We start from the raw sequence: 20,036 nt of genomic DNA, 5'->3' as shown, positions 1-20,036 counted from the left end.
CCCCAACTTTATTCCTTGCAGTGGACCTTGGAAATTACCCGAAAGAAACTATCAGATAAAACTCAATCTTCGCCGCCGCCAGTGATTCTCGCCGTTACCCTTCAACCTTGTTGCGCGGATGGTCGTCATCTTTCTTGAAGAGTAGGTTTGGATTTTGGAAGATAGGTTTTGATTTCTTTTGTGGTACAGGGGTTTAGTAAAATCGAAAGAAGATGTCAGTGCACAGACAGAAGATGTCAGACAAGGATCGCTCTGGCGCCAAAATTTTAGTGCACAGTAAATTAACAGTGAGTTTGGAAACATAAAGGCCAAAGAAACACACTTTTTATTTCTGTATCTTTCAAAAAAAAATTATTATTTTTATATATATTTAAAATTCTATTTCTTTTATAAAATTAATTTATATTAATTATAAATAAATAAAAATATTTTTTTTATTTTTTTATTATAAAATTTTTATTTTTTACAAATTAATATGTATTCATATTGTATATATTTTTTATTTGCGATATAATATTTAAAATATTTAAATTTTTTAATTATATATATTAAAATATAATAACTCACTATTATTAACTAATTACATATTATTTATTTAAATATCATATCACTAATCAAATGTATCAATTATAAGAGACGAAAAAAATATTATACTTCATTCGTCTAAGTCATATATATTATTTGATTTTTGCACGTTAACTCGTGTGTATTAGTAGTTTATAAATAATGATATAATATAATATAAAAATAATATATTAGCAGTGTATTCATTTGATTTTTACCCTTTAAGCCTATTTATTTTTTAATAATATTATTTTCAATATTGTTTAAAGTATAAAAAAAATATATTTTATAATGAAATAATAAAATCAATACATTTGAATTGAAAAGATATAAATAACAAAATAATTACATATGATTCAAACTGTAAAAATATTTATTAAAATTTGTATCTAACTCAGATGAATATATAATTAATGAAACGAGGGAATGGTAATTTTCTTTTAAATTAAAATTAAATAATAAAAAATACATACGTAATAATTATAATAATGATAAAGAAAATATAAAAGCGTTTCGATAAAGGCGGCCGATTGGGACAAAGAGCGGAAATAAAATATGTGTTGGCGCACACGAGACGAGATTTCATTGCAACACACGACGCTGCGGCGGTGATAAAGGAAAAACTGATCTGAAACCCCCAAATGACAACCAAATGCAGCCGGAATGAAATTGAAATGCACTCCAAATGAAACTCAAATTCACATTAAATTCACGCGGTATTGCGGAAGCAGCTGCAGTAGTGTGCAGTCATGAAGTCCGTGTGGAGAGTCGTCTCACTCGTTCGTCCCCCCTCTTCCTAGAGAGAGAAAGCTTCTCCCAAAACAAACAGCCATAGACGACGACAAAATAGGCGTATAAATCCTGCACAATTCTTCAATCGTACTTCGCCTCCACATTCGGCCGATGCTGCTGGTGCTGCGAAGAAAATGGTCGGTAATGCTCTTACGGAACTGCTGCTGTACTGCCTTTTTCATTTGCAAACTTATTGCCGATGTTTTGGAGTGTTGGTTTAGCGATAGTTGTCTAATCTGTATTTTTGTGATTCTGGATTGATTGATTGATTAGTTTGTAGCTCGATTTCTGCGTTGGATTGTGATGATTTTTTTGTTCGCTGTTCAGGTGGCGTGAATTCGTTGAATTGCATCCCGTAGGTAGTGTATAATTTTGTAGAGAGTTGAAGGTCTAGAAATTGGAGAAATGGCTACTGATAACGAGGAGGCTGCTTCCCAAAGGCTTCAATCTTCATCATCGTCTTCGATTCCTAAGAATCCTGAAAGTTCGATGAACCAAATGGATGTACCTCAACTCAACATGCCTCAATTTCGTGGTCAGATTAGGCAGGTCTCCCCCAATTTAGGTATGGATAATAGCAGCAAACGCTTCGGCATTCCTCCCTCTCATCCGCAAATTCCTCCTGCTTCTCCGTATTCGCAGATCCCGGCTAACCGGCCGGGGAATCAGCAGCATGGATTGCAGAATTTCAGTACAAGTCCGGGGCGGACACAGCATACTCGTTCACTGTCGCAGCCCTCTTTTTTTGCCCTAGATTCTTTGCCGCCCCTAAGCCCTTCACCTTACCGTGAATTGCCTTCAAATTCTGGTTCCGATCATGCCTCTGTGGCTGCTGATGTGCCTACGGAGGAGAGGGAGAGCAATTCCCATTGCTTGTTGCCGCCATCACCGTTTACACGCGGTAATTCGTTGAGAGTCGGAGAAGGTCTTCCTCCTCGCAAGGTTCATAGAAGGTCAATCAGTGATATACCTTACGGATTGATGTCTTCCATTGCCCCACCTTCGCCTTCACTGCCAGCTATGCAGCTGAGGAGTCCTGGTGCGATGGATAGGCCGATTTTGGCAAGGGAGAATTCAGGTACCCTACCGATGCACCTAGTTAAGCGAGAATCAAGTTGGGAGAAGGGAGGAGATAGCAATGCCGAAGGAATCTGGGACAGAAAATCCGAAGGGGAAGTTGTGGATGACTTATTCTCTGCTTATATGAATTTGGACAACATTGAGGTATTCAATTCTTCCGGCACTGAGGAGAAGCCCGGGACCGAAACCCGGGAAGATTTAGACAGCAGGGCTAGCGGTACAAAGACGACCGGAGGTGACAGCAGCGACAATGAAGCAACTAGTAGCGTCAATGAAAGCAGCAGTAGTTTGCATAAAGTAGGAGTGTCATCGTTCCCCGAGAAGAGGGAAGGGATCAAGAGGAATAACATGGGAGATATTGCGCCTTATACTCAGCACTACCGCAGGAGTGTCTCCATGGATGGCCTAAGCTTTAAGGGAAAGACTAATTTTATCGATGAATCTCCGAAAATGCCTCCATCCCCTGGTACCCTTCCAGGTCAACTTTCGCCAACAAATTCTATAGATGCAAATTCAAATGTTTTTAGCTTGGAGTTTGGTAATGGTGAATTTACTGGTGCCGAATTGAAGAAAATTATGGCAAATGAGAAGCTTGCAGAGATAGCCTTGAATGATCCCAAGCGGGCCAAGAGGTAATGCATATTATGTTCAGATAGCTAGTAAATAGTGCCTGTTTTAATAAGTAGAATTTGTCTTGGCTTCAGGATCTTAGCCAACCGGCAGTCGGCTGCACGATCAAAGGAGCGAAAGATGAGATATATTACAGAGTTAGAGCACAAGGTCCAGACATTACAGACAGAAGCAACGACATTGTCAGCGCAACTTACTTTACTTCAGGTAAGACCTGGATTGTAATTATTGTTCCTTGAGCAGTTTTGCACTCTTTATTATTGTGTGCCTATAGTTCTTCTGCCATTCTTTTGATCCTTGTTGTTTATCTGCATTCAGCGAGACTCTGCTGGACTTACTAGCCAGAACAATGAGCTGAAGTTTCGGTTGCAGGCAATGGAACAGCAGGCCCAACTCCGTGATGGTAAGAGTATTTATGAGTAATATTAGAACGTCATGAGTATACTGCCCTACCAAGTTTATGAACATTTTGTTTTTCTAAACAATGCTAGAGAACTAGGTAACTATATGCAACATAAGGAGTGAATCAAATGACACTATCATATATACGATATAGTCTCACTTTTTTTTTTAAGGCATAAGTGTTTTTTTGGATTTGGGTTGGATTTTGTATTTAAATAATGTTTGGTGAGATGTTTTGTAAGAGGAAAACGTTAATTCTTTTAGAAACTGAGTCCAAATAGTAAATTGGAAACTTTTTCTGAAGAAACAGATTTATTTTTGTTATTTCCCTGGAACTGCTACAATTTATCTGCTTTCCCTCTTGGTTTATGTAGCTCCTTATAGGTTTTAATCCTCAGGCTCTTTGCTTGTATGATGTGTTTTAACTTAATCTCCCAAATCTTACATTCAAAATAAGCTTGCACAATTTATGAATTTCAATAAATTACAATTAACTTAACTCTATATTGTGAAAGTTGCCAACCCAAAGGTTTGATCAAAGAGTTTGTTGAAGGATCTGTAACACATGGTAGTTGAATCTGGAAACCACGTCATAATCAACCTCAGCACCACCGGAAACGGTTATGACACTACCATCTAAGACAGTTGCCATCTCAGGAGATGGGAACCACCCAAATTCAACTATAAAAACCCAAAACCGGCACGGCCACATAAGAATTTTTGGGATTATGTCTTGGAGATCATATTTAACATTTTCATCATTATTCTGTTGTACTCAAACTTAGGAGATTTTGTATCTTAAGTAATTAACATCAAGATTTGGACTGCAGTCCGAATTTTTACTTTTATGTGTTGATTTTTTTTTTTTTTTTTCAGAATTTAGTTTTGAAATTTAACACACTAATTTATCATGACAGCCCTGAATGAGGCATTGACAGCAGAGGTACAACGACTGAAGCTTGCATCTGGCGAACTCAGCGAAGACACATCAAAGTTTCAGCAGCTCTCAATCAACCCGCAGATTTACCAACAGCTCAACATGCATCAGCTACAACAGCAACAACAGTCATTGCCGCAGAAACAGCCACAGCAATCCAATGGCAATAAACCGACAAAGAATGAATCGGAACAATAAAGCTAAGCTGGAGCACAGCACTGCAAAACTAGAATCAACATGATAAGTAATGCTTATACCTTTCAGTTTTTGCACTACTTCCATCATTTGTTACTATATTAGCAGTTTTGTGGCCGAAATACTTGCATGTTCATGATAGTCTTGTGTTGCGAAAATGCCTGCTGCCCGTATTTATATTCTTCAGCTTATTTTGTGCTTAGGAAAAGCTATTTGTGTGTAGTGAATTTGTTTCTTTGGACGGATTCTGTTGCCGCTTCTTGTCTCTCTTATTGAGTTACTAATTTGTGATGTTTAGATGTTTTCTTGCATTGGCCAAAACAATACTTCTTACATGGTGCTTAAGTTTGTGTCATAGAATCATATGGTATCATTCTTGCACGAGGGTTGTCATTTTTGGCGTCTGGAATATCTGAACAAATGTGGTTGTTTAGTATTTATAGTTTTAAGTATTTTTGTTATGATGTACTAGGAATTATGATAGTATTATAGATAATGATGTTTTTATGTATTTTGTCGACTTTTATTTGTATTTGTTACTACTATTGTTATGTATATATAGAATGTTATATTCTGTCCATTCGCCTCTAAGGGTCACATTTACCTAAGTACATTAAAAATATCATTATATTTGTATAATTTTTTGTACAAATATCCTTCTGTTAGTATTATATAACACTAATTGAAGTATTTTTGAAATTTTTTCTTAATTTGTACTACGTTTTGCCATAATAATTAATATTCAAAGATTAACGGATCAACATATTTTGTATTTTTTGGCTAATGTTTTTGAGAAACTATCTATATATATATATATAAATATTAAGAGTACATATTCAAAATTTGCACTGTATATTTTGTATGCATATGTATATATTGTAAATGAGGTTAGGCTCTTGGACCAGCAATCCTATAATGGGGAATTCCGGTTGTGCTTAGGTATGTTGTGGCAGTACTTTGAAGTTTTGCCAACAGTAAAAAGAATTGTTTGACCTAATGTAAATAGGTTGAATAGGATATAGAAATTTGATATTATATTTTAAATGAAAAATATCTTTTCGATGCATTTCTTTTATAATTTTTTTATGAATAATGTGAGTTGGAAAATATAAAAGTAAATAGAACTTATATGATGTAGTAATGTTTACAAATTTAGTTATGTTGGTCAATAATACCATATTCTTCTCAATTTATTTGCTAGTTTTTGTTATGGTGTTCCTCTTTAAATGATAATTTTGATTGTTTTTTTTAGACAATTTTGTTATATTTTTTTGTTTAAACTAATTCTATAAACTGCATTGAGAAGGGTAATAAAAAAAATAAGATTCTAAAATAAAGGGAACTGTAATACTTTGGGCATACCGGGATAGAAATAACAAGTACTCCCTCCGTCCCAAACACCGTGTCTGGCACGGAAATTTAGGTGAGGAGTATTAAGTATGGTAATTTGAAATAATTTGGATATTAAATGATGTGATTGGAGAGAGAAATGATTTTTTCTTTTTTTTGAGGAATGTGATGGGATAAATTAAAGTGTATATTAATATATGTATAAAAATATTATTAATTATTTCTAAATTTGGAAATGTTGCAGTGAGTTTGGGTAAATAAAAAAGGAAATATTGCAGGGTGTTTGGGACGGAGAGAGTAGTAAATTGGAACAGAGGGATCTTTTAATAAATTGCATTATAAAGGTAAAAGAAGAAAGTTGATCCTAAAATATATAATAATAATAATAATAGTAATAATAATAATAATAATAATAGTCATTGTTGTCACGGCGCCCTTTTGCTTTGCGCCAGGGGACCGCCATGGCAACGTGGCGCCCAGCATGACGATAAAATAGCGAACGCGCCATACTATATATAAAATTGAGTGTATATATATAATTATAAATATTATAAATTTTTAAAAATCATATATTATCAACTCTCTATCGATTTTCAAAGCTTTGTATGCTTTAAATCATAAAAAGAAATATAATAGTATAAAAAATATAATTTCAATCAACAAACAAAACAAAATACTATCCATAAATCTCTAAATCATCAATTTTATCATCTCAAATTTCAACAATCAAAGAGCTCAAGTCTACCACTACACCACTAGAAATATCTTCCAAATCATCATCACCGATGTAATCATCTAATGATACATCTTCATCGTCTAGTTCTTGTTCCATGAATGCCGTAGTTGACGCTTTCTTAGGACGTCTAGAGTATAATTGTATTGATGAACCCGATGTATCACCGATATTTCCCTTTCTAGGAATATTGCGGCGTTCAAGATTGGCCGATGCACCCATAGCCTCATCAACATGACTCCATGTAAGATCTTCTCCCGAATGAACTACATCATTGGTGTCGAGAACCCACTCATTATCCCATTCAAAGTCCTCTGAACACCAAAGGATTGAAGTTCTTTCCTTATCTCGCCTCTTTTGGAATCTATTAGCAATTTTTTGATTGTATTAAACGAAAACTAAATCGTTCAATCTCTTATACTCCAATCTATTTCGTTTTTTTATGTGAATCTAAAAAAATAAATTCTAATACATTAGTATATGACTACGATAGCAATAATATTTTAATATAATATTTATTTAAGTAATTAAATACTTACAAATTCGAATAAGCTCCAATTGTGTTCACATCCAAAGGACGAACAACAAAGACTAATTATACGGAAGACAAGTGATTGGAGCTCGAAATGAAAGCCTCTAAAAGCATTCCACCAATCAATTAAAATTGTAAAACATTAAAAATATATATATTTAGTTCGAACTTTAAAGAAAATTGAAAAAAATAAATAAATAAAATAGAAATTATAAAAAATTAAGCACTTACGAGGACTTTTTGTCTTTTGTTTTAATAGCCAATTGTTTTTCGAAGCTTCCCCGCATATTATCATAATCATCGACTTGATTACAAATCTTTGTTTGCAATTCATCATCCGTGATAATTTTTTCAAGAACATCATTAAACATAATCCGTGCCTTACGATCATATGCATTATCACTCACCTTGAGATCAAAGTACTTGAAAGGATTAAAGAACAATGCAGCCCCATATAACTCGACTTCCATTTGATCCTCCCACCGACAATCAATAATATTCATAACTTCTTTCAACAAATTTGGTTTTTTTTTTTTTCTCAAAATCTTCTTTAATTTTCCTTTTAGCTTCATTCATTGATATTGCAAGCTCCGACATCGTTGGCTTCTCATCCCCGTCAACGATCCTCAAAATAATTAGAAATGGATGCGATGCTTTTATACAATACTCTACGCCAGTCCAAAAAGGAGAAGAAGACAATACCATGTATGCTACTAATCTCCCGACATTTGTATTAGCCAATTTCGATGTTGTCCAATCTTCGCTCAAAAATAAGCTCCTCAAGCATCCCTATACTTATATAAGCTCTGCAAAATAAAAAATGAAGTAGCAAATCGGGTAGGTCTAGGCCTCACAAGATCATTTTCGTCTGTCTTCTCCCTCATTGCATTAAAGAGCCTTACGTGCTTATAAATATATATATATATATTTATAGGTAGTAACTCTTCTTGCATCGTCAAGCTTTGCCCAGAAAACAGACAATTTCCTGATATCTTTCAACATAAGATCAAGACAATGAGCTGCACAAGGAGTCCAATATAAAGTGGGTATGCACTGCTCCAATATTTTACCCGCTGCCTTGAAATTAGCACCATTGTCCGTTACTACCTGAACTACGTATTCTTTTCCAATTCCTTCTTTTTGCATAAAGTAAATCCGCCAATAATGATACAACTTGAGCTTGACTTGATGCATCAATCAACTCCAAAAAATGTACCTTACGGGCTATTGACGAGGAAATTAATTAAATGCCGCCCTCTTTTATCTGTCCACTCATCAGCCATAAGTGAACAACCATATTGCTTCCAAGCAATAACATGTTTTTTCTTCAGTGTTTGTGTCTTTTTCACCGCATTCTCCAAAAGAAGAACTCATAATTCATGATAAATTGAACCTTTTACACCCGGTTTCATTTGCTCCGCCGACTCAATTATTATCTAAAAACTTCGAGACGTTGCCACATTGAATGGTATGCCATTTTCATAAAACAAATCGAAAATATGTCCATGAAATATTTCGATCTCCTCCTTGTACACGCTTCCAATGTTCTTTGACTTCCACTACTCGTTTTGCTATGTCTTTTCTTAATGACTTCTTCCGGTATTTTTCTAAATATTGAGGCAATTGACTTGCTTTCTTTTCCACATTTTGACGGCATTGATGGAAAATTTAAAACAAATTGTGAATGCTTCGTCTTGCTCAAAGTACCAAAATTAGGATAATAAATTGAGTCGTGCGATACCCCTTGCCTTGCTCCTTGAACATTCACATGAACATCGTCGTCAACGTCATCATCGTCATCTAACTCAACACGACTGGGTTGTTTTCCTATCGTCTTTTTCTTTAGGAACTCTCGTATTTCATTCCGGGTTTCTTCAGTAGTCTTTGAACACTTCTCTACATCTCCAGAATTTCTAAACAAGTGTTGTTTCAATCATTTTATTATCAATTGTACTTGCTTATGACAGAGTGAACATTTTACTAAATCTCTATTTTCCAAGTCCGGCAAAAAAGCATATTTTCAATCCGGTTCATTTGACTTAGCTTGTCTTTTTGAATCATTGGATGGGTCTATCGTTGATGCTTCACTTTCGGACATAGAAAATTAAATCCTATAAATATTTTTATGTCAATATGTCAATAATACAAAATAAATAAAAGATTTGCTCTATACAATGAAAAAAAATATATAAAAAATGTGATACAAAATAAAATAAATAATATTATTATATTAACAAATAAAAAAATATATATAAATAATTAAATAAATATCACTAAAACACAAACTACTAATAGTAATATAATATATATTATAAAATCAATACTAATAAGTAATAAACTAATAATAGAATAATAATATAAAAAATAAATAAAAAAATAAAGCATATAATGATATAAGCCTATGATTTTGTGCGATGCCTTGAAAGAAATCAAAATTGAGTTTCGACTCATCCAAATATCTTGGATCAGCATACAGCAGAGGAGATTCGCATAAGAGGTTTACAAACATAGGAGCGGCGGAAGATAGGCAACAAAACAATACGAATCAAAAAAATTTCAAAAGGGTTTTATATTTAGACTGGTTCCAAGTCCGATTCAAGTAGGTTTGAGCCTATAAATCGAGTTAGGACTTGATTTCGGCTAAGGATTACAAGCCGTGACATCACAGTACCGCCTTATGCCACGAGGTGGGACGGTGAAGCCTGACGCGGCCATGATGATAGTATAAACAAATTGAAATGGAAAAAGCTTAATTTGAGCTTTGCAATCAAATATGATGTCTGTAATATCTCTAGCATGTAGGTGGTGCTTATTGTGTTGACATATAGAATTTAGTACCATGCTCACAACGGTAAACATAAATTTAGACAATATATTATATAAAAGTATATTATATATAAAAATTATGTTAATATAATATGTATGATATAAAGATATGGAACACACAATATACGATATATGACAAATAAAGTATGTTCATATAATAAAAATATAACACATTAATCAACATGACATTGATTTCACCACATAAAACATATTAATGCAATAGTTTTATTTAACACAATTTATGTTTATTAAATAAAAATATGTACTAAGTTATCCTCTGTCAACCGCTGTAACCAAACCATATCCATTATTATAGTATTAAATAACTATTTATTTATTAAAAATATTTTTTCCGTTCATTCATTTTTTTTTTCTATTTTATTTTGTCCAATCAAATCTTTCTATTTTTTTTCTGGTAATATTTTTAGTAAAATTGTAAAAAATATTCTATATGTAGGTTTAATAATCATATTTGAATATTTTTTTTATTTTCACAATTTAGGACATTATGTGTACTACAAATATTATTTTTGCCTTCCGGCGCCGGAAAAACGCACGTGACTTTCACGTGTGCCTTCGTGGCATAGCCGGCACATACGTGGACATCGTCGTTGCTATGTTGTCTTCTGCGCGGTCGTCGGACATGTGACGTAGAATTATTTTTTCCACTTTCGCAATTTAGGACATTATGTGTACTCCGGGTATTATTTTTACCCTCTGGCGCCGAAAAAATAATTTGTTCTAAGGTTTTATTTTATTTCAATTTGGTCCAATTGGCCCAATTTAAAATTTAAAAAAAAATATTTTTTTTTTGAAAAAATAATTCTATGTCACTTGTCCGACAATTTTAGAACAAATTATTCAGCACCAGATGACAAAAATAATACCCGGAGTACACATAATATCCTAAATTACGAAAGTGAAAAAATAATCTCACATCACTTGTTCGAAGACCATGTGGACGACAACACAACAATGGCGAAGTCTACGTATGTGCCGGCCATACCACGAAAATGCTCTTGACAGTCAGTCGAGATAGGCTTAAGAGCCTACACCAATCTAAATCTTTCCATTTTCCAAGTCGATACGATCCATTGCGTTTTTCCGGCGCCAGATGACAAAAATAATGCTGGAGTATACATAATGTTCTAAATTGCGAAAGTAGAAAAAAAAATGTTCGAAAATGATAACTTTGCTACATAAAGGGTATTTTCCCAATTTTTCCTATTTTTTTTAGTAAAATTACATTCTACATAAATACAAAAATGTTATTATTTTATCATCATATCATTACTTTTACACAAAAAAAGCAATAGCAAAATTATCTTTACATATATCATTTATAGTATACTTTAATAAAATACTAATATATTTAAATTCGAATGCTAAAAAAAAAAAATTATAGATTATTCGTGAACGGAGTATCATATTTAATAAATATTTTTAAAATGCAAAAGTATTTAGGAGTAAAAGTTCGCATCAAAGTTGAATTAAGTTACAATATAAATACGGGATTATGACTCACCATAATATGAGTCACGAGTCTATCATATCATAGGTGTTATGTCCGTGTGATTAAATAATACAAATTTTCATGTTGCATGTAATGTATATTTATTCGAGTATTGCATGTCATTATAACGTGATAGACTAATTATTTTTCTAAGTACCTATAAATGTGTGAATCAAATAGTAATCTATCAATAATTAATTTCTATCTCTCCTCTTTTAAGATCCTACACATACACACGTTTTTCTACAAACATATATATTATCTTATATATACATTACTATATATAATATTGTTTATGTATATTATATTGTTACATAATATTATATAACACTTTATTAATACGAATTGTAAAAATTCTTTTGAGAAAGTCTCCTATACCGAAGTGTTGTTTCAGATAAAAGAGAAGATCTAAAGTACTATAAAAAAATTTCCTCCAAGTCCCGTCCCGAATACAAAAAGATAATATCAAAGTGTTGTAGAAGTTTTGTCAAGCCTTTAGTTAATTACTTAATTATTTTCAATACATTTATAACTAACATAGAAAATTTTGAATTTCACCCACTAACTATTACCAGAAATAATTATATGTCGTGGGTGATGGATGTCGAAATACACCTCGAGTCCATGGGGCTTGCAAAAATAATAATTAAGGAGAATGAATGCACAAGCTAAAAGCGTGCAAAAACAATGATATTTCTTCGTCATCATATTGATGGAAATCTTACAATAAAATATCTATTTATATTGTGGACAAATTTAAAAGATTGATTTGACCGCTTGAAGTCGGTCATTTTGCTAAAGGCAAAACATGCATGGCAACACTTGCGCTTGCAAGATTTTAAAACTGTTGCTGATTATAACTCCATAATGTTCGAAATCACATCCAACTAAGATTTTGTAGAGAAAATACTATTAAGAGAGATATGCTATAAAAGACATTTACCACGTTCTATTCCTCTAATATGTTCATGCAATAAAAATATCGAGAGAGGAATTTACTAAATATTGTGATCTTTTCACTTGTCTTCTTGTTGCTAAGCACAATAATGAATTATTATTGAAAAATCATGAGTTAAGGCCAACTGGTGCAAATCCATTTCTTGAAGTGAATGCGATTCAATCTTTGAATAATGAGCCTAGATACAGCTGGGGAAGAGGTCGCGGACAAAGTAATGGACGTGGAATTATCAGTGGACGTGGAATGGATTGTGAACGTGAAACTAATCGTGGACGTGGTCGAGGTAGGTTTATTCCTTACTATTACCGTGATAGTTATTTTGATGAATAAAGAATAAATATGCCCTTAAAGCAGCTTCAAGATGATATTGGTCAAAGTTTAAGAAAAATTGAAGACAAGTGTCACCGTTGTGAGATGACAGAACACTAGTCTCGGACTTGCTGCTCGAACTCATATTTTATTGAATTGTATTAAAATTCCCTGAAGCAAATAAATCAGGCACCCAAAGATGTCAAAGCCTCGTAAGTTACTTTTTTAGAAAATGGTGCTAATTTTAGTGACGATTGCATTGATGATACACCTTTAGATGTGTTTGACTCTTTGGTGCATTCAAAAAGTGTATACCTTGAAAACTCTGATAGTACATATTTTGAGCACTCTGATGGTGCAATATAATAGCATATGCATATACATTTTTGTACCCCTTAACTTTATCCTTTTGACCTCATATACATTTTTGTACCCCTTAACTTTATCCTTTTGACCTCATATATATTTTTGTACCCCTTAAGTTTTTTGATCTATTGTTCAACCACTTGAAGTTGTTAAGCCCATTTACTATAAATGAGTATTTTTTTTTTCAAAAATAAAATGAGAATAATGAGATTGTTAGATATAAAGTAAGACTTTTCCGTTAAGATTTTTCATAAAAATTTGAAATTGATTTAAATATAACATATTCTCTAGTAATAGATAGAATAATATTTTGATATCTTGTCAGCTTGTCAATTCATGAAAATTTGGATAGGCATTTGATAGACGTCGTAACTGTTTATTTATATGGGTCATTAGATAGTGATATTTATACAAAAAATCTCTAAATAATTCAGTATGCCTAATGCTTATTATCCAATTAAATTACAAAAATATTTGTATGGGCTTAAGTAATCTGATCGCATGTGGCCCAAAGGATATGCCAATGATTCTATTTGCCCATAAGTTTTTATTAAAAAAAAAATGAAGAAAATTGTAATCATAGTTGTTTGTGTGGACGATTTGAATTTGATTGGAACTCTTGAAGAGGGGAAATAAACTATTGAATACTTGAAAAAAGAGTTTATAATCAAGAATTTTGGCAAAATGAAATTCAAACTTGGTCTACAACTTGAACATTTGGAAAATTGAATTTTTATCAGTCAATCTACATATACCCAGAAGGTATTAAAACGATTCGAAATGAATAACACATTTACTAAATATTCCAATGGTCGTTAGAACTCTTGATCCTATAAGGGATCCTTTTAGACCAACCAAAGAGAATGAAGAATCACTTGGTCGTAAAAGTACTATATTTAAGTGCTATTGATGTACTAATACATATGCTTAACAACACTAGACCATATACAGAATCTAATGTAAATCAATTAGCAAAACTTACTGCAATGCCAAAACAATAATATTGGAAATGCATTGAACATATTTTTCATTATATCCTAAGAACGATTGATATCGTTTATTATATTCAAAGAAATTTCGACATAAATGATTAGATATGGATATGTCTGGTATCTTTCTAACATACATGAAGCCAAGCCCAGACTGGCTTTATATTTACTTGTGACGATACTGAGATATTCTGGAGATCTACTAAACAATCATTAACCACAACCAACGGCGGATCTAGAAAAATTATTCAATGATGGCACAATATATAAATTTAAAAATAAATAAATTAAATTTTTTTATTTTATTAAAAAACATATGAACAATTTACCTTCTACAATTGTTCTTGATGTTCTTTCATGCTTTGGAAGGGATTAATTACTGTTTTATTCATTATATTAACAAATGTTTCTTTCTATATAGCACAAATCAATGAATCATTCAAAAAATTATCACCCATCCAATTGTGCAAATCTGACTTTACAAATTTCATAGCAAAAAAATATCTTTCAATTGTTGCTATTGCGATTGGTAAAACCAAATCTAGCTTCAATAATAGAAATACATGATAATAAGAAATGTGCTTTCTTGTTTGCACCATCAATCTAACAAGAGTGGTGATACAATCTAAGTTATTAAATCTTTTATCTTGAAGCATAGTCTCATAGTAGATGTCAAAGTCACGCTCTAATGTATTATTTCCATATTATTAAATCATATGGATGAATGCACTTAACTTCATTAACTTTGATGCATCAAACATAGAAAATGAATCTTGCAAACTCAAAGAAACCATATTAGTAAGAAACTCAGTACTAACCTCATTATATCGATCACCAAACCCTTGAATTTGCATATCCAAAATAGTGTTGAAAATGTCTACCTCAAAATGGTGTCGATCGGAGATGGTGATTTTTTTTATTTCTTGAAATAACATGACAATCCTTTATATTTAGCTTTCAAGATCATGTTTTTGACAAAATGAATAGACTTTCTCCAAAATTATATCAAATCTATTTTTTTTCTAAACTTTTGCAATGATTTTTTTGTTCTTTCATCAGTGAGACTGTTTTTATAATATCTTGATATTTTTTTTGAAAAGCTCATGACAATACATTCATAAGCCCTAAAACGTGCAACATCAAGTACAAATAGAATCTAAAATCAAATTACTGAAAATATTCTAGAAGGTCATCTGTTTGACACTAGCTCAAACTATTATCACCATCATTTTCAACATATTTAAGCACTGGAACAACATTGGAAACAAAAAAAATCAAACCTTGTGTTGTTCTGTGATGAGAACCCCAACGTGAATCTTATGCATGAATAAGAGAGAGTTCTTAATTTAATCGTCTCCCAGTTTCAATTTCACATTTACAAATAGTTTCTTGTACTCTATCTATGTAGCCTTCTCAAATCATATCTTTTTGTTTGCAAAAATCAAAAATCATGTTCATCATTATTGCTAACATGCCAAAAAAGTTTCCAACACCATTGTGATTTTTTTTTTTTTCGGTAGCAATAACTATTAACTGAAAAGTCGATGAGAAAAACAATACACATAATATGCAAAATTGTTCTCCTTCAAGATTAAAGCTTTCAAATCACTAAACTCCCTCATATATTGCTCACTCCATCATAACCTTGTCCACTTACTTGTTTTAGGTAAAGTTGAAAATAGTAAATATAAATTTAATTATAAAACTATAGAGAATCGATGGCGGATTTAAGAGTTGATAACGATGTCCACATCATATGAACTAACCAATAAATCTCTCCTTAACAAGTCCATGTGCATCTACGTATCTTAAGAAATCATTTGTTCTTTTTTTGATACGTCACTAGACTCATCAAGTAACAAAGCAAATACATCACTACCAATCTCATAAAAAAAAATGGACTTGAGTATTTTATTCACAAAATAATTCACAACATCCTTCTGAATAGATATAGACACCATTTGATTATTCTTTGAAACATTTCTCAATATAAAATTGTGGATGGACTCACGTGCACTTCCAAGTAATGAAAATGCTTCAAAAAAGAAACCTCTAGAAGTAAAGTTTTCTGACTCATCATGACTATGTAATGACAATGCATTTTTTAACAAGAAACTACAAACATCAATCGAAGTATTTAATACAATTTGGTACTCTTTCTTCGTAGCTTCACCTTGCTTATGAAATACAACATCAATTGATTGCATTTGTTTTATTAAATTTTCACATTTTGTAATGTTCTATTGTGAAAACTAGAAACATCACCTACGTGAATACCGATCTTTCTTACTCCAACTATTAGATTTCTCCATCACAAAGGCATCACTCCCACTTGGTTTCCAACATAATTTCAAAACCAGCAATAATATAAGAAAAAAAAAAGCTTTTCCTCTTTCACACTATACTTCAACCAACGAAACTCATCAAATCATTTTGGGACGAAATGTCATACCTAACTTCTGATTGTTTTTGTTGGAAACACATGACTACGTGGTTGAAAAGTTTCTCTTTGTAAATATAGTTGTTTGATTTCATTTCTTTGATTGAGGTTATACTCCAAAATTCTTGGCTTATCAACCGCATCCCACGGAAGATCTTTTAATTGAATTATGTTTTATGGTGTTGATGGAGAATATTTCATTTGAGAAATTGTTGGAACTGATCCCACTTGAACAATCACATTTATTTTCAATTATTTTCGTATTTGTGGTATTTTAAATTTTAAATTTTAAATAATCACCTATTTATTTTGGATAATGACAAATTTTAAATTTTTAGTGGGGACATTGCAATTTTTTACTGATAGCACAATTATTAAATTATAAAAAAATTTCTCTTGCCGGAATAAAATCACTGGTGGCACGCGTCACCGGTGCCCAAGCCATAGATTCTACCTTGACCGCAAATTCATGTTGAAATAATAGTCATTCATGAGGCAGTCGCGAGCATATCTTGTTGAGATCAATGATTCACCATATTTTAAATAATTGTGGTTTTAGATTTGAGAATGATAATCTTCGTAATATTTTATATAAAGATAATACAACTTGCATAGCTAAATTGAAAGAAGGATATATAAAGGAAGATAGAACGAAACATATTTCACCAAAATTGTTCTTTACTTATGATCTTCTAAAAAATGGTGATGTTGATATGCAACAAATTCGATCAAATGAGAATTTAGCAGATTTATTGACCAAAGCTTTACCAGCTACATTATTTGAGAAATTGATGGAAAACATCGAGATGTGTCAGTTACAAGACTTCAGATAAATTTTACTTCAAATGGAGCAATTTCTTTCATTAGAATCTTTATCCCACTGAATTCTTTCCAGATAAGATTACGAGGCTTATTCATTCCAGTTAATGATACCAAAGAGAAGTATTATGACTCATCATAATATATGAGTTATCATATATAGATGTCATGTCTGTACGATAAAATACATGTAATTTTTCATGTTGCGTGCAATGTGTATTTATTCTAGTATTGCATGTTATCATAATGTGATGAACAATCATTTTTCTAAGTATCTATAAATAATACATTGTCTGAATCATCAATAATTGTTTTAAAAGTCAAATATTTTGGCTTCCCTCTTATCCCACGTCGGTTAGAAAAATGAATTGGGGATGAATTTTTTCTATAAATTGATCACCCTGTCATTTATTTCGATTCATCCCCACAACACAATCCTTATATTTTAATTATTTTGTATTTCTTTTTTTTTTCTCTTAATTAAACTTTGGTTGGGGTCCGAGGACGTAGGCATTATTTTTCCAAACCTTGTTAAATTTGGTGTTCTTTTATTTGTTCTAGTGTATTTGGTTATTTTGCGGTTATTTATTATACTTAAATTTTGCCCAAAAAATCTGTCAAAAAAACTATAAAAGGTCAGAGAAAATTGGGTTTTAAGTAAACCTCGTGTCTTCTCCAATTACTTGGGAATTTTCTTTGGTACTAATTAGGTACGGAATTCACCTATTGTGTGGGAGTTATAACCTATTTTACGCGATAATTGTTATCAGAGCCTTGATTGCTTAGTATGCTCTGCAATCCCAGTTAATGCATCTCGGTTAAGCTGACATTTTATATTGTGTGATTTTTTTATCAAACTCTAGAGCAAGAACGGTGGAAAAGTTCGGTAAAAAATAAACTTCAAATTCGAAGTCATTGGTGATGTCATCATCAAGAAAAGTGATTACAAATGCCAAATATGAGTCAAAAAATTCAACGATACCAATAATTTTGGTATGTGGCAATGCGAGGTGTTGGACATCTTGTTCCAACAAGAGTTGGATAGGGGCACTCGAAGAAAACAAACCGGAGGGTGTTGATGATAAATACTGGAAAAGGATCAACTGTATAGCATGTGGTACAATTCGGCTCTATCTCTCCAAGGAGCAGAGATATTCATCCATGAGAGAGACGATTGCACACAAATTATGGAAAAAATGAAGAACAAAATCATAAAAAAAAATAATAATAATAACACAAAAAACAAGCTCTACATGAAGAGAAAGTTGTATCACTTCTGTATTTGTTAGGTACCACCATGAACAAACATATAACTAGATTGATTCTCTAGTTATTGATTTACTGAATTTGGATGAGAAGATAAATGATATTGATAAGGCATTGTTACTACTTGTTTCCCTTCTTGATGAATATGAACATATAATTTATATGATGGAAAGAAATAATCTCATTTAAGAAAGTTACTATTGCTTTGTATTCTAACGAGATCAGAAAGAAAAATAAGTCAGAATACAAGAGTTTGACTGGTGAAGCCCATTTTGTCAGGGGTTTTACCAAAAAAACAATCCGGCGTGGAGGCAGATCTTAGTCAGAGACAACGTAGCAAAAGATAAATGTTTCTTTTGCCACGAAAAAGAACACTAAAAGAGAGACTGAAGCATATGTTGCTAATAATAGTGAATCAGAATATTCAGTAGCTTGTGCCAATTTGCACTGATGACTGGTTGCTGGTCTCAGATGCTCATTCTACATGTGTTTCTAGAATGAGTGATTTGTCAATTTTGAAAATATTGATGGCAGAGTTGTCTACCTAGCTAACAACCAATTTTGCTAAATAACTGGAGTTGACTCAATCTATCTGAAGAACCATGATTGAACAATTAGAGTGTTGACAGAGGTTCAGTACATACCGAAATTCACCAAAAAACTCATATAAGTGGGAGCTCTTGGAATCTAAAGACCATTCAATTAGCATTCAAAATGGAATGTTAAAAGTGATCTCAGGAGCACTTGTTGTTATGAAAAGAAAATAACTTGTATAATTTTCAGTCCAATGCGGTAGTTGGCATAACATCAGCAATATCATAAAAAAATAAAGAAGATGAAATGACCAAGCTCTGGCTCATGAGGCTTGGGTATGCGGGGGAAAAAATTCTTGTAGACTCCGGAAAAACAAAGAATTATTAAAGAGTGCAAGGACTTGCAAACTTGATTTTTACGATCACTGTGTTCTGGGAAAGCAAATGCAAGTGAAGTTTGGAACACCAAGCCATAACACTAAAGGCATCATGGATTACATTCACTCAAATATGTGGGGACCAGCCAAGACAGCTTCTATGAAAGGAAAACATTAGTTTATAACATTTGTTGATGATTTTTCCAAGAGAATATGGGTGTATCCCATGCAAACTAAAGATGAATTTTTCACCAAATTTCTCTATTGGAAGAAAATAATGGAGAACAAGACTGGGAGGAAAATTAAAGTACTTCGATTTGACAATGATACAGAATATCAAAAACCTTTTTTTGATATTTGTAAGAAAAAATGCATATCCCAACAATTCATAGATGGGACATGCTACAACAAAATGGACCTTGCTA

At 32.3% G+C, this 20,036-nt stretch overlaps 1 protein-coding gene across 2 annotated transcripts; it reads left to right on the top strand.

The window, feature by feature from the left end:
* Positions 1-1,251: 1,251 nt before the first annotated feature.
* Positions 1,252-4,897, top strand: LOC127254095 (bZIP transcription factor 29). Of its 2 annotated transcripts, none has more exons than XM_051278999.1 (5): positions 1,252-1,493; positions 1,684-3,068; positions 3,141-3,273; positions 3,385-3,469; positions 4,386-4,897. In XM_051278999.1, the coding sequence occupies exons 2-5, from the start codon at positions 1,762-1,764 to the stop codon at positions 4,601-4,603; spliced, it is 1,743 nt and encodes a 580-aa protein (XP_051134956.1). In that variant the 5' UTR covers positions 1,252-1,493; positions 1,684-1,761; the 3' UTR covers positions 4,604-4,897. The 2 variants fall into 2 exon arrangements, with proteins under 2 accessions (XP_051134956.1, XP_051134949.1); XM_051278992.1 differs by having other exon boundaries at positions 1,252-1,497.
* Positions 4,898-20,036: the final 15,139 nt, after the last annotated feature.

This window comes from Andrographis paniculata, unplaced genomic scaffold (assembly GCF_009805555.1).
Source record: "Andrographis paniculata isolate CXL003 unplaced genomic scaffold, ASM980555v1 Contig12END, whole genome shotgun sequence".
Taxonomy (NCBI): Eukaryota; Viridiplantae; Streptophyta; class Magnoliopsida; order Lamiales; family Acanthaceae; genus Andrographis; species Andrographis paniculata.
Note: the sequence above shows the minus strand (reverse complement) of the source record. Positions and strands in the feature narration are given on the sequence as shown.